At 42.8% G+C, this 15,000-nt stretch overlaps 1 protein-coding gene across 2 annotated transcripts in view; it reads right to left on the reverse strand.

The window, feature by feature from the left end:
• The window catches only part of ntrk1 (neurotrophic tyrosine kinase, receptor, type 1), a 69,508-nt gene that overhangs the window by 7,621 nt on the left and 46,887 nt on the right, over positions 1–15,000 (reverse strand). For both annotated transcript variants that reach the window (XM_086217837.1, XM_086217838.1), the window contains 11 exons: positions 13,913–13,981; positions 11,787–11,941; positions 9,739–9,881; positions 8,666–8,804; positions 6,000–6,335; positions 4,197–4,214; positions 3,541–3,599; positions 3,355–3,457; positions 1,752–1,907; positions 976–1,106; positions 246–418 (listed from right to left, as the gene is read on the reverse strand). In XM_086217837.1, coding sequence (XP_086073963.1) covers positions 246–418; positions 976–1,106; positions 1,752–1,907; positions 3,355–3,457; positions 3,541–3,599; positions 4,197–4,214; positions 6,000–6,335; positions 8,666–8,804; positions 9,739–9,881; positions 11,787–11,941; positions 13,913–13,981 — 1,482 coding nt within the window. The remainder of the gene's footprint in view (positions 1–245; positions 419–975; positions 1,107–1,751; positions 1,908–3,354; positions 3,458–3,540; positions 3,600–4,196; positions 4,215–5,999; positions 6,336–8,665; positions 8,805–9,738; positions 9,882–11,786; positions 11,942–13,912; positions 13,982–15,000) is intronic.

The following is a 15,000-nucleotide window of genomic DNA, read 5'->3' on the forward strand; positions in this document are numbered from 1 at the left end:
CATATGTGTATCTGAACCGGCAGAGGTGTTTCCTCCATGTCCATGTGGATGTGTTTTGAACTCCTTGAGCCAGTGTACCTCAATTTAGATCACTTGAAAGGCAAAAACGGTAACCCACGCTTCTGATACTAGTGGTGCTAATGACAGAGGGACCCTGTGCATCTGTGGTATGGAACTGAACAAATGTGGTGGACAGTTTGGTTCGACTGAATTAGCAGCCCATCGTGAGCAGGCGTGCGTCGTACCGAAGAAAGCGGTTGAGGTCTCCGTGCCTCATGTATTCGAACACCATGGCCAGTGGCTCTCCGTCAGTACAGACGCCGTAGAATCGTACGATGTGCTGGTGTTGGAGCACCGTCAGCAGCTCTGCCTCCCTCTGGAAGTCCTGACGGGTCGACTCGTTGGCGTCCTTAAGAGTCTGAGCCAAACAAGCAGCGGGCATTTAGTCTACAACGTGGAGGTTTGCACTGCCACACGAGGACAACAAACTCACATCAATCACAACTTGTGGTCTGAAAAGAATTTTTTTTTTTATCAATGGAGACACACCAGAAGCCTCCAGGAGTTCCTTTTGTCTTCCTTGTAAATACGTCTCACAATACATCTTTGTCTGGATTTATGTTTTTTTTTTTTTTCTCATGCTAAATAAAAACCAGCAACAACAATAAAAAAGCACTGTGCAGTCAGATTGCATGTTTTCACATCTGTCCGATTTGGTGGATCTGAAGTAAATGTATCCCTGCACTGGCTTTTGTTTTGAAACACTCAGGAATTTTAGTCTGTTAGGTTTGCAAACCCTCTTATCCTCAATAAAAATACCAAAGTCGCACTCCCACAGAATTTGGACTTAATTCCAACCCTGTGGAGCTTCGGCTCCAAGTCCCACTGGAAGCTCGCGTGGTCGCACCAATGAGGTCTAACAGGTGAGAAGGTAAATCCAACATTATCCGCCGAGGTTCATTCGGATCCACCCACCTTGATGGCGACCAGCATCTTGTCGCTGTCATGGCTGAGGTTGGCACACTCAGCGAGGTAGACTTTACCAAACGCTCCCTCACCGAGCTCCCACTTCAAGACGATGTCCTGCCGTTTAATGTGCTGGACACCTGATGACAAAGAAGGGGAGCTGATTCCTGAACTTTAGAGAACTTTATAACGATTCACTGACAAATGATACAACGCGATCGATACAGAGTCCACTTTTATTTTGAAATTCCCATAGCACATCCACTTTAGCTTCACCACAGTTAGCTTTACTTAAGTGTTTGCGTGTTGTTTTATTGTCTTTGATTGTGGGCTTCTATCTCCTCGTATCGATCGCAAGCCCCTGAATTGAATCAAACTGAAGCTGTATCATAACAGATTTTATTAAACTGGCAAATATTCCATGTTCTTCAAGGAATTGGTGTAACATGCTATCACAGTGAAACTTGGGATTTAAAGCCCCATCCATCTCCTGATGTCTCGTTTGTATGTTAATGACATTCAATAACGACTTCATCTGTTGTTACTTCACGAGTTTACTGTGTTGTTTCCTTTAAAATAATTCGGTGCTCACGCTAATCCACAAGGCAAACATGCCCCATTAGTAAATGATTACTACATATGTAATTTCACCTGTAACTAATAGTTAACTAAGCATTGCCGGCAGCTAACTAAGCTTTAACTAACGAGTAGTGATGGGCATTTATAAGACCCTGACTTCTGAGTAAATACGGAGGAGTGTGTGTGGTTTCAGCAACAACACTCACACATGTCTTTATCCTTGATGATGCCGCAGAAGTACTGTGGATTCTCTACAAAGCTGGATAGACCAGAATCTTCATCAGAGGAAGGTGGGCTGCTCCCAAAGTTCATGAAACGTAGCGACACCGCCAGCTCATCCTCCGTGCCCAAAACTGATGACCCTAAGGAAAGGGGGGAGGGTGTAAACAAGCATAAATGAGCGATATCTACCACCTAATCAGTCACCAACCATCTGTGATTGCGTGGAACTATAAAAAGTAGCAATTCAGAAACCATTTTTCCCCCCTCAAGGAATCGACATTCTCAGCTACCAACTTGGTTGCACATTTGTTGATGCCATGGTAACAGCCTAATAATCACCATCATCAACTATGCAGCAATCAGGCGACATTGAACTGAGAAAATGACCATATAGAAGGCCTGAATGGTTAGCAACTCTGACTAGAGCGCGTATTAAAAGCCAAACAAGTGGGGCCCAAATTGTAAAACCTCACTCAGGAAGGCAAACCACAGAACCCCCAGAGTCCAACACGATAGAAAATGGAACAACAAAGAGAGAGCAGAGAGGCAATGGAGGGAAGGAAAGATGGAGCAGGGTCCACTTAGGCAATCAGGCCCATTTAGGCACTTTGAGTGCGAGAAGTGTAAATGCGTCATACAAGTGTGTGTGTGTGTGTGTGTGTGTGTGTGTGTGTGTGTGGAGGGGGGGGGGGGGGGGAGGTCCGAGCAGAGCTATATCAAGTCTAGCTGTTCTTCCATCCACCCATCCATCATTGTTAATGGCCCACACCACGTGGCGGTGGCCAAGGGAGGTTTCTGCTGCCGTTCTCTTGGAGTAATTAAGGCACTTTAGCTGGACCAACACAGCGGCTGCCTGTGTGCAAAGTTGCAGCTCAGTGGAAGTCCTGTATTAGTCACTCTCTCCTGTGCATTACCCTCTGAGTGCCTGACAGAACAATCTGTGATTTGAAACAATAATTTGGTAGAACATTTGACGATGGCTTATTCTGGTTCCCATACTTTTTTCAGCCGTAGTTTTGGGCCGAATCGATGCCATTAACCATTCGCGGCCGTTAATCATGCTATTACAGCCGGTTGATACAAAAGCAGATCAACTGAATTATACGAGCGATACGTAAATCCACACGTTACATCAGTCACTCTCTGAAACATCATCTTTTCTCAGGAAGTCACTTTGACTTTGAAAAGGAAGCAATCTGCCACAGGAGAAACTTTTTAATTCCCTCTCTGGGAAATTTGACCAGTTGAGGAAGGTGTCACTGTAGCGTTTTGTACGTTCCTTCAGTCGGTGTTTGAATCTACCATAAAGCGGTGCGAGCTTTTGTGAAGCCCTCAGCCGAAAAGGCATGTAGGTGACATACCTGAATGAAAGGAAAAAACTTTGATGAGATTCCTACGTGCCGGCTAGAATAAAGAAAACAGTAGAGAGCTGACTTGATCTCAAACAGAAAGCTGGGCTTGCAATGCGAATGGCCTGCCAATCAGCAATCGGCGCTTGAGCAAACATTCGTATGATTGGTGTGTGTGTGACAGGTGCTCATCTTCACATATTTCCACGCATGTATGACAAAAGTATGAAGAACTTACGGTGGATACCGAACTTGGAGTGCTGGCCACACTTGTTAATAACCAAAACCATGATGAGGAGAAAGGTACAGGCGAACAGAGCCAGACCCACAGCCACGGAGACCTGCTCAAACCAAGACACAGCGGTTTGTAGTGACATGAAGACACTTCTTGGAAATCACCGTCATACTGGGGACGGAGACTTACCACAAACACTCGATTCTCCAAGTTCTCGGTGACGTCCATGTCAGATTTGTTTGCAGGAACTGTGGAGACATGAAATAGATTCATGGAATGAAAACAACTCAAGGAAGATGGCGAGCCCTGCATCTGTTCTGGTCGCTGACTGACCGACTGACTGACTGAAGTGAATTAGTCAGGAGTGAGTCAACCTGCTGGCGGTTCCTGGTTCAGATCAGCGCTGCCAGCTCAGGGGCAGGATCTCTGCCAGTTGGAGTGTCATTTTGTCACCCATACCGCTCTGTTCTCACTCACCTTAGCCCAAGATTGTTTTAAATCAACGCTGTGATTTCTAAAATGAAGATGAACTGATATTTTGGTAGCTGATGACGTGTTTGTCATCTTTCAGCCTCCGACGGTACCTGGGGTTTATGGGTTTATTTCAAGACTCCCTACTTCGATTCTGATAACCCAACTTTAGAGCACAAAGCAAGCATCTGAACATGTGAGTGAGAACTTTTGTGATTAGAACTGCATTTAAAACATCTCACACCGAGGAACCAAATACAAACGTATCCGTGCAACGATTCGCACACATCTGTCGCTCTGAGCAGTCGTCAGACCCTAGACTAAGTCTCACCTAGTCTTGTTTTTCAAGCAGAGGAAAAATCAATCAGACTCACTTGGATGCACATCAAGGACTGGCGTGAGGAGAGGGAGAGAGAGAACACAAACATATTTATTAATACACACCCAGTGAACACACTGGAACATTAAGTGTGTTGATGCATGCTGCTGCTAACCATTTTGCTTGAATACCACTCACATTACTCCAGTATCCAGTGATATCTAATGTGCTACCTCTTGACCCCAGAACAACAGACCTCTGTGCTGATATTAACCGAAGAGTTAATTCAGCATAGTACTCAGGGACAGTTGCGCAGTATATATATATATATATATATATATATATATATATATATATATATATATATATACACACATACAGAGTGCCGTAATACCTACTCTCATACACTTAATTCACACAATTGTACGATATACACTCAGGAAATATTGGAATAAAAATGATATCTCCTCTTTTGTCTCGGTTTAAGGCCCGTTTTTGCTCTATTGATTCTACTCTTCTCTCAGTTCGATGTTTATTGAGACTATTTTAGAAACTCGAATTACTTTACTTCCTCCTTTGCTTTTGTAATCTAGGTGACCTCGCTGTGGAAACAGTTCCTGTTCATTTAGCTTTCTTCTGTCTCTCAAAACCTTCGACTAATAGACTGTTTATTGGACGAATCTGCTTTTCCTCCTCCTGCCTGGTTTTGGTGTTGATGTCAGTGCAGTCTCTTATTGTTGGCTGTTCCTCACACAGAACACAGAATCAGCAATAGGTACTCAAAATTCAAGAATCTCGAAGTAGCAAATGTGCAAATGTCTTTGTTTGATAATTGATTTTATTAAAGAATGATTAAATAGTCTGGAAGCAACAAAGCAAATCTGGTTATTGATGAAAAGCTAATAAGCAGTTTCTCCCACAACTGGACTTTTTTTTGTCCTTAGTTTGATGCACCGAGTTCAATAAAGGCTCTGGATTGATGATCAATTTTGAATATCGTAATTACGAAGAAAGGATTGATTATTTGAGTGATATTTCCGGTGGTTTGTTGGCTACATCGTAAATCACATGATGAATCGGCATCGAAGAAATGATGACGATGATGATGTTGGGAAAACTACTGAGGAAAATGTGTTCTGGATGTGCTGCGGTTTTGTTTTTTTAAAACCAGTTGTTGTTGTTTTATTTTTATACACTCAGTCAAATGGTTTACATCCTCAGATTCGTCCTGCTTTTATTTGGATTTAAGTTTATGATTTATGAAAGGAACGATATCCTTCTTTCTATTCTTTTTCAAATATGGTATCAGCAAATAATTGTGAATTCACTGTAAAAAAAAAAAAAAGAACACTGTGAATACTTGGTTTTGTATTATTAGTATTTGAGGGAGAAAAAAATAAGTAGTTAATATAGAATCATCTTGAAATAATTAGCCTTTGCAAGTGCATAGATGCATAAATGTAAGCTTCTTTTCAGGTTTGAATGGGGGATTCTGGGGAACGTGTACGGAGAGCATCTTCTGCTCCACATGAAGAGAAAACTAAAGCTATAAAATCGTGTCATACGAGTAAAACTGAAAATTGGTTAATTATCAATTAGTATCTCCGGTCCTTGGATCGGAGTTATTTGGGAATAATGAGGTCATTCCTCAGTTGTTCCTCCCCCGATACTCGGTAACTGACCATTATCTTATCGTTGAACGTTAACTGGGTCCAGCTGTTCAAGTGATGGACCCAGATGTGTTCCAATGATCACCTCTGAGTTCTCTACGAGAGCCTAACACGTTTCTTTCTGGGTTACTACTCTGAACCCCCCCCCCCCAAAGAAAACAACCTACAAAACAGTTGCAGGAACTTACCAGGAATTTTCCCCTCAGGATCACTATCCGGGTCAAAAGGGTTGAGCATAAACATCCCAGTGGCGGTGGCCTCATCTCTTCCTAGTTTGTTCTGCACAACCAGGGTGTACTGGCCGTTGTTGAGGTGGGTCGGCTTGTTTAGGAAGAGACAGCCATGTTTCACCGATCCGTCATCTGAGTCGGGGATGAGCTGCGTGTACATGTAACGGCCCTCGCTCAGATCTCTGCCGTTGAACCGCCAGGCGATGCTTGGATCAGGATTGCCGTCCACGGCGAAGGGGAAACACCAGTGGTGTTGTGGCATCGCATCTCTCAGGAAGATGATTTTGGCCGGGACTGATGGCAGAGGTGACAGATTTGGGACGTCACCAGGGGTTGGAGAGGAAAAGTTGTAGTTTAGGGGTCAGGAATGAGTAATTGGGTGATGAAGTACACACTGGTACTTCTGTGTTTTGAGTGTGTAGCCAGTGGACAGTTAGCTTAGTTTAGCACAGAAACAGTGACTGCACCTCTTGTCTGAAGGGAACAAAACCAGCAGATCCAAAGACCCTACAGAGTTTACTTGCTGAAAGAAATGATGCGTATTTCCCAGAATGTCTGAATACTGCTGCATCCTGCCTTTGCCAATGATTAAAATAATGATGAAGAACATTTCTTATAATGGATGAATTTATGCTGAATGTTCATCTTGATACGTTACAGAAGGTCATCGGCGGGTCAAGTGCCCTCCACGTTCCCCACGAATTTCCAGGAATCAATGTTCCATCTGGACTTCAAACCTGTGCTGACCTGCTATGAATAATGAATCCTGGTCATCATGAGCCCCTGACCACAAAAGCTACCTGGAAGCTGCTCCGGACCTGACGTTACGGGAAATGGCCTTGTTTGGATGGAACATAACTCTCAAGTGCAGAGACCCCTCGTCCTGTATGGGCCATTCTGCTGCTCTTAACCCGTGACCCAGCCTCAGAAAGTGCTGCGTTAAGGGGATACGCAGGTATTTGTGTCTTGAATTCTTAACTCTGGGCTCGCTGAAGTCTTTCAGACTGCAAATGAGCACAATTAATCACATTTAACTGATCATCAATTTGCAAATAATCGCATAATGAGCTACTGCACTGCTGATGCCACTGATGGCAAGGGAGGCTAGAATTATTTTTAATGAGCCTCAGGCACTCAGACACCAATGCAAAATTTGATGATTTGAAAAAAATCACACACACACACACACGCACGCACACACACACACACACACACACACACACACACACACACACACACACACACACAATAATTCCTGGAATCAATTGGGGCAGACTCAAAGCGAGCCAGATCCTACAGTGTGCACCCAGTCATCACTTGTGAAAGTGATTATTATAATTAAGGGTTGTTGTTTGTTTTTTTTATAGGGACAATGCAAGTTATCATTGTACCATTTATAGTCATTATACACAAGTTGAAGTACTTATGTTCTTCATACTGAGATTATCGCTATTACAAGTTTAAAACTCCCTACTCTGGCTTTTTAGTAAGAGGGAGACAGAATAAAAGCAAAGTACACAAATTATACAAAATGGAAAACGCACAGCTAAAATAATTTACATTTAGGTTTAACCATGAAGACTCTAATTAATACCTTCATATGCTGGGCTGATTAAGAAAAAGAGTAAATAATTCATGATTTTAAATTCAAAAAGACACGTTTCAAACAATGTGATTAGGAAAAATATGATATTTTTTATGAAAAGGGAGCTTCACAATCAATCGCACAGAGAGCCACTCAGCAGTAAACACCCAGTGTTCTGGGAGGTAATTAAGAGTAATTAAAGGGCTAGCGGTTAACGAGTGCCCGTCCACCAGAGGGGCTGATGTTGATAGATTTGCTGCACTAACGCATTTGCAGACTGCCAATCACTGCAGATGAAGCGGTTTTCCGGAGTAGGAGGGAAAAGTCCATTAGCACAGGCACAAATCAGATCTTAGCACAGTTATCAGCCCCATTTTCCTGATGTTCATTATCTGTCCCTTGATGCTCGTGCACTTGGCTGCAGCTGATTGGCGCCCCTGCTCTTTTTGGCTTTATTTACTAATGAGTGTCACTGAGCTGCTGATATATGATATTGTTTGGGTAGTATTTTCAGTAATGTATCACTAATGCATCTGAATCTGTTTTCTGTGGGACCGCCGGGTGCTGTCATTCCTCAGTGTTCTCCAACTATCAGATGCACTAATGTGTCTGAAAGGGGAAGACAACGGCAAACCTCCCGGGTCAAGCTGAAGCTGTAATTTAGGTGTGTACGTGGTGGAGGAGTTCTTTTTTGCGCGAGGCGGCTAAGTTCACTTTCTTTTGTCCATTCATTGTATCCCTACATTAAATGGCAAGCCATACCTGCAGCACTTCACTCGTATTATTTTAACACTTCTCAGCAGCTGCCAGAGTGAGTGGCAGGTGGCAGAGAGCTCCATTAGAAGCATGGTGGGAACACACTCATATTTATAGAAGGGACATTTAGAAGGAATCCTTGCGGTGCGTTTTTCTTTTCTCTGACTGTCCACCCTGCCTGCACTAGAGAAATGGCCCTAGTGTGCTCTCACCCTAACCTCCATTAAGCCAGACAAATTATATTGAGCCTTTGAAAGTGTGATTTTATTTTACAGACACTTACACTCAATGTCCAATTGCACCATCTCCTCCCCGGGCCCAGCTTGGTTCTCAGCCTCACAAGTCAGGTTGTGTAGGTTGTCACTCCAGGAAACGTTGGTGAGGTAAAGGACCAGCTCAAATGTAGATCCCCAGATTCTCTTCTGCAGCGGCAACGAAAAGAGCACAGGAGGTTAATGCCGCCAGGTACCCCCATGTATGATCACTTAGAGGTACACAAGTTAGAGGGATGGACGGAGATCCAATTTACTCCACTCTACTAGACTGATAGATCACCAAACCCAACTCAATGAGATTTGCGTCGTTTTAAGAACAACACAGTTAACCGAAAGGGGGTTTACGTCACAAAGTCAGAACAACGCACAACATCAGAAAATGAGTATGCAGAGAAGGAGCATGCTGCTCTTTGTGGGTGATTGCTCAGCAAGGTTGCGACAGCTGCAGGTGGAGGCTGCTTCAGCAGCAGCAGTAGCATGGGTGTGTGTGTGGCAGCACAGCTGTAGCAGGGATCATGGAGCAGGGAGCCACATATAAAAGCTGATTGTGTGAGACAGATTAGAACTCATTATTAGAGCTAATTAGTTTTTTTTTTGTTTTTTCTTGCATTATTTCTGCTAGTTGCACATTGTATTATAAATACAGTACCTCATTTCAAAATTATAGTAGCCTTTTTGGAGTGACAACTTCTGTTTTTTGGTGTTTTTTTTGGTTTTGGAGTTAAGGTTGGATACCCGTCTTTAAAAAAAAAATCAAAACCATATTGCGAGGGAGGTTTAAGTTTGTTTGTTATTTTGGCCGCTTCTCAACTCTGCGGTCGAACTAGCAGGTGCTGTCTGTGTGAGGCTGGCCTTCAGAGGGAGCTGGTGGAGTGGCGGTGCCTATGCCACATGGCACGTTGAGGAGGGACGTGACAGGTGATGTGATGAAGCTTGTCCCACTGCTACCATGAAGCAGTTGCGTGGGTGTTGTTTTTCCACCCTTCATGTCATTGCTGGTCATTGTTTTTATTGGCGCCATCATTTTCAAATGGAGTTACAGCCTCTATTGTTTGCACATACATTGAAAATTCTTTACTACCTGAGTAAAGGAGCCAGATTTGAGCGTCTCTGTTCGCCACCTGACATCCGGAGTGGGACTTCCTGTCACATGGCACTCAAAAGTCAAGTTGCCTCCCTCTTGAATCTTGTTATTCGAGGGAAGAATAGTCACCTCCGGAAGACCTGAGAAAAACAGAGAAGACAGCATGAGAACAGAGAAGTGAGCGCCGGTCGCTAATGTTGGGCTTTTTTTAGCAGCTGAGAGAAACAGCACAGAGCCAAAAACTCTTTTATATGTTTCCAGGCAACAAGATGTTCCTACTGTATGTGATTAAAGCAACAACGCCGACCCATTTTCTTTGAAAATGTGACTCATCTTAGTCATCTGGAAAAATCACCTGCATTTTATGAAGATGAACTTTTATTTTGGTGACATCCCGGTGGTTTATTAGTGATACTTAACCTGCTCAGTTGGCTGCACCTGCTAGTTGATTGTTCCTTTTTTTTATTTTTCCTTTCCAGTCCAAATAGATGAAGCTGCATCATTTTGAATATTCTTTATCATGACTATTATAAATTAGTATGATGCATACACGACATACTGGAGACAGTCTTCCCAGAGACATGCTTGTAAGTGCGTGTCTTAAAGCGATACCTCACCCAATGAGTGTCATTATCTTTCAAGTACTCACAAAAAGAGGTCGTGACCTTGCAGATGTTTTTTTTCGTTTTTCTCCCTCACTGCTTCGTATTTTTGTGGTTCCAAAATGCAGAGTCAGCCACGTATATTTAGCTTGAGCTTTAGCTCGTGGTGACGGATGGCAAACAGCAGCAAAGCTGTCCAAAAATGTCCACGCTCACTCACTGCTGCACAGAAGCTTTCTGGCTTGTTGGCTCAGATCAAAGGGCTTACCGATTAGTGGGCACAAGGCTGGATAAGGAAGATGTTTTTGGGCTGTTTTGCTGTCGGCAGCCATCACTCACTATCAGTTTTAAGCTACATATAAGTGGCTTGATGTTTCAGCATTCTGGCATCACTAAGAACTAAAGCACAATTCAATGCCTGGGTGAAGAACCACTCTTTTAATGTTTCCCCTTCAGCAGAACAACGTGAAAGGTCTTCTTCTGCTGCACTGTTACAGGCGTCATTCTGCACGAAGGCCGTCAAACATTCAGGCGCTCAAAATTACATAGGATGTATTTTTGATTATCAGATTTAATGAATAATCTTGGTGAATATGCTGCATTTATCACGCAGCGTCTCATTCACACACACATACATGGCTGACAGGTTTTGCTCTCCTCTCTGTATACGTGCATCACGCCTTCAGCTTCAGTTTTGGTATTTGGAGGGCACGTAATCAGAGCGCAAACCTTGGCGCAGGGTGCAAAGATGAAGTCTTAAGACACCTAACTATTCGCAGGTGTGTTTTGGGCGTGACATCACTCAAACCAATCAGAGAGCCTTGTGTCATTCTCTTTAAAGCCCTGGCTGCACCAGGACTTGGCATGTTGCTATTTCAGTTGGGGACGCATTTGAGCTTGGGAGGCAGGAAGGCAGGCACGTCCTGGGTTTATACAAGGGAGCAGCAGGCATCAACCAAAGCCTTCAGAGGTGGAGCAGGCCTGACAGGAGGTGGCGCCCAGTGTTTCCATGTTGTCAGGCATCAGGAGAATGGCACTGCAATGCCACGCCTCACCTTGTCTGACTGAAGCGGCCTTTTAATAGCACTACTGCAGACATAACGCCATTGACCAAAGACCAGTGCAGGTCATTAGCTAAGCTGAAAACGATATTAAAGATACAGAAATGTGACTGACAACAATTTGTCTTTTTTTTATTTCTAAAGACAGATTCATTCTTACAGCGCTCTCATTCAGCCGCAGTCTGAGAGTAGAAGGAGAAACTCTGGTTCATCTCCCTGTTTTCTACAGGCTGACCCGCCACTTATTGATCGCTAAAAAGATTTGTTCAGAATGTTTTGTTCTTTGTTTTCACCCAACACAAACTAATAATGATGTTTAGCATCATAATGAAGTGTTAAAAAAAAAAAGGTGCAAACGATAAAAAAAGAAAACCGTACTCACTGCAGTTTTCTATCACCAGAGTGTTGATGAGTACTTCCTCGTCATCGGACGTACAGAACAACACCTGGTTGTCCAGGTCGCCGCGTTCGTTACGCTGCCACTGCTGGAGCCAGTGGAGGTCACATGAGCAGACAAGAGGGTTGTCCCGCAAAACCCTGAGATGAAACGTTATATTGATTGCATTTACATTTTGTTAAGATATATAAATGAATAAGGTCTTTCACAAAAGATTCTCTCTTTATATAATATTGCCTCCTTCTAATGAGCTTTTTTACTGAGGACAGAATACGCTATAATACAGTTTCCCTTTAAAACCACTACCATTCTGCTATAATATAAATCCTTGCTGAATCTTATTCAAAATAGCCTTTCAACTGGTCTACTTCTGGATGGCTTCTATAATCATTATAATTTTTCTCCAGGTCTCAAAAACCGTATGAGCCATTACCAGTGAGAAAGTGTTGCTGGCAGGCACTGAAAGGAGGGCTGTCAATCAATTTGCAAAAGGCAGCAGTACTTTCTTCTACTTGTATGCAGACCACATGATCACTGAAAGGCCTCCTAATACAGTTTAACCTTTAAAATAAAAGTGAAGGTATTATTACTTTGAGTCTTTGTATTTTTTTATAACAGACACGCTGGAAAGTAGATTCACGTGATAACGTCAGCTCAGAGGACATGAGCATCTGTCCGTCCACATATGGACAGAGAGACATGGGAATTAACAGTACAATTAGCCAATTGATAAAAAAAGCCCTAACTTTTAAACTATTGAACCCAAACTGTGCATGAACCCCAAAATGATTGGATACTGAAATGTAAATACTTATGACAATCCCTGCTTTGTTACGTGTGTGGCGATGAACCCGAGCGTTCCGACAGCGAAACCTGACAGCAAACAAACCTGAGCCACAGTGCGGTGGTTTTTACTGAACCTCTACGTGTTTGCAGGTCTTGGACCGACAACACATGTCTCCGTTCTCCGTGCAGCAGACCCAAGCGACCTAAATTTGTCACAAAGCCAACTTGTACATTTGATGTGGGTTGAAATACGATATAAAGTAAATCAACAACAAAGTGACTATATTCATTTAAGTGGTGCAACTTCTGTATTTGCCAATGCATCACTGTAACCCTGAACATCCACTGTGCTAACAAACTCTAAACTAATACTTCAATATATATTGTTAATAAATAGGTGTATTTAGGGATGCGTGAGATTGTGCGGACATTTAACAAGTGGTTGGGCTGATAAGCCATGTTTACTGATGTTGGTATCGCTGTTCAAAGACACAGAATCCCATTCAACAGACACACAAAGTTCATGTAAACACTGTGACGTTACAAACCAGCTGGGAAAGCCCTCAAATCGTAGGCACTGTTTTCTCATTATCTGATGTTACAGAGTGGATGGGAGAACAAGAGACCTCTATCTGTGTGCCCTTGCCTGTTTGACTGATACCAGTGCATTTTTAAATGGCTGGTCTCTGCAAATACCAATGACGCGCTGATACTGATCATTCATTCCTCATCTTTATTGTCAATTCCATATTTATTATGAGTTATGAGTTCACGGTGCAACTGCGCTGTAGTCACCCGAGTGTGGATGATCTGTCTATTCATTTTACCACATTTATTCTTATTTTTTTGCACTGTGTTCAGTTGAACTTTTGTCCTCATCATGCACACACTTAGAATATGAATATGAATATGCAGAAATATTTGTACATGGTCATTCTAAATGTTTGTTTATCTTTTGGTCAGTCTGTTGTCCTTGTTTTAGCGGTAGATTAATTTGTAGTAAGTACTCAGACAGCGATGGAAAACCTGGAGTCAAGTTCTTGGTATGTGAACACAGCTTTGGCATATAATGCTGAGAAAAATTCCCTGTTGTGAAGGAAATGACCTACAAGCGATGCCCTCCTCCACTCCAAGTCTATCCAGGTGCTCCTTTTTGGTGTTCTTTAACACCCCTTTGCTAGCAAGAGACAAGAACTGACTACTTCACTTTTGATTATTGTGATTCTGTTTCTTTCTGCAAGCATATCGTCAGGATTCATTCATCCTTGTCAGCAAAGCTGACTTGAGAGGTATTTATAACATTTAAATAAATTTGAGGGACTCACAGGTTCAGCAGGGGTAGAAAACGAAACACCCTCCAGGAGATGTGCTCCAGAGAGTTTGATGCAAAATTCCTACAAAAGAAAAAGAGTGAGAACACGAGAAATCATCAGATAGCAGTTACACTGAGTATGATATGTACAATATTAATACAATAAAAGAAGACCATCCCCAGCCTTGACTGTATTTCTGTTGCAGCATCTCTCTTCATGACTGGGAATAAAATACTCACCCTGTAATTCAAACCACGCCAATAAAACTCTCTATAGCAGATCCTGTATTGAACACATGCTGCATAAACAATTGAAGATCTGCGGCTGCTGTGGTTTTGTTTGCCCCACCAGGACTCAAAGATGAATAATGTGCTTGATAAACTCTGCGTGAGCTCAGTCTGACTGTCCATCATAACAACATCAGTTACACAGTCCCGTGATGGGGCGCGGTGCAGAGGGGACCGTTCCCCACCAGTGGCAATGCCAAATGGCATCTTAAAAGTTGACCACTGTAAGTGAAAGCTCCATATGTCTTGGTAACAGTTTGCGTGACTGTGGTGGAAAGTTTGAAGTGTGTGTGTGTGTGTGTGTGTGTGTGTGTGTGTGTGTGTGTTCGAAATCAGCCAGACTGAAGAGAACAAACAAACAAGAATGAACGGCCGACAAACGCTCAAAACCGCGACAAACAATTAAGCCTAAAGCGCCACATTATCGGAATCCCTTTTTAGGGCACATTTTAGGACTTTATTGTGTTGTTTTGTGTTTTGGAGTAATATGAAATTAAAGTAGGAGTCCACGTACACAAGCAACAAAACCATCCCCATCATCTATTCTGTTTTTCAAACCACACTGGTCGTAGGACGTGAAACATGATTGTCCTCTGCATGTGACCAATGTTCCTCCACTCTGCCAAAAATCTTATACTACACTGCTCTCTGCAAAGATAATAATACAAAAATACAGGTCCTTCTGATTACTTTTATTGTGTGTTTTTGTTCTTATCAAAAAATAAACTATTCACTTTAAGAACCCTCATCTTCATGGACACCAGCTCTCCCTGTTTTGCAGATGGGTCGTGCTGTGATTTGATTGCCCATTTC

This window comes from Aulostomus chinensis, chromosome 11, assembly GCF_037954235.1.
Source record: "Aulostomus chinensis isolate RoL2024-O1b breed Wild chromosome 11, RoL_Achi_v1.0, whole genome shotgun sequence".
Taxonomy (NCBI): domain Eukaryota; kingdom Metazoa; phylum Chordata; class Actinopteri; order Syngnathiformes; family Aulostomidae; genus Aulostomus; species Aulostomus chinensis.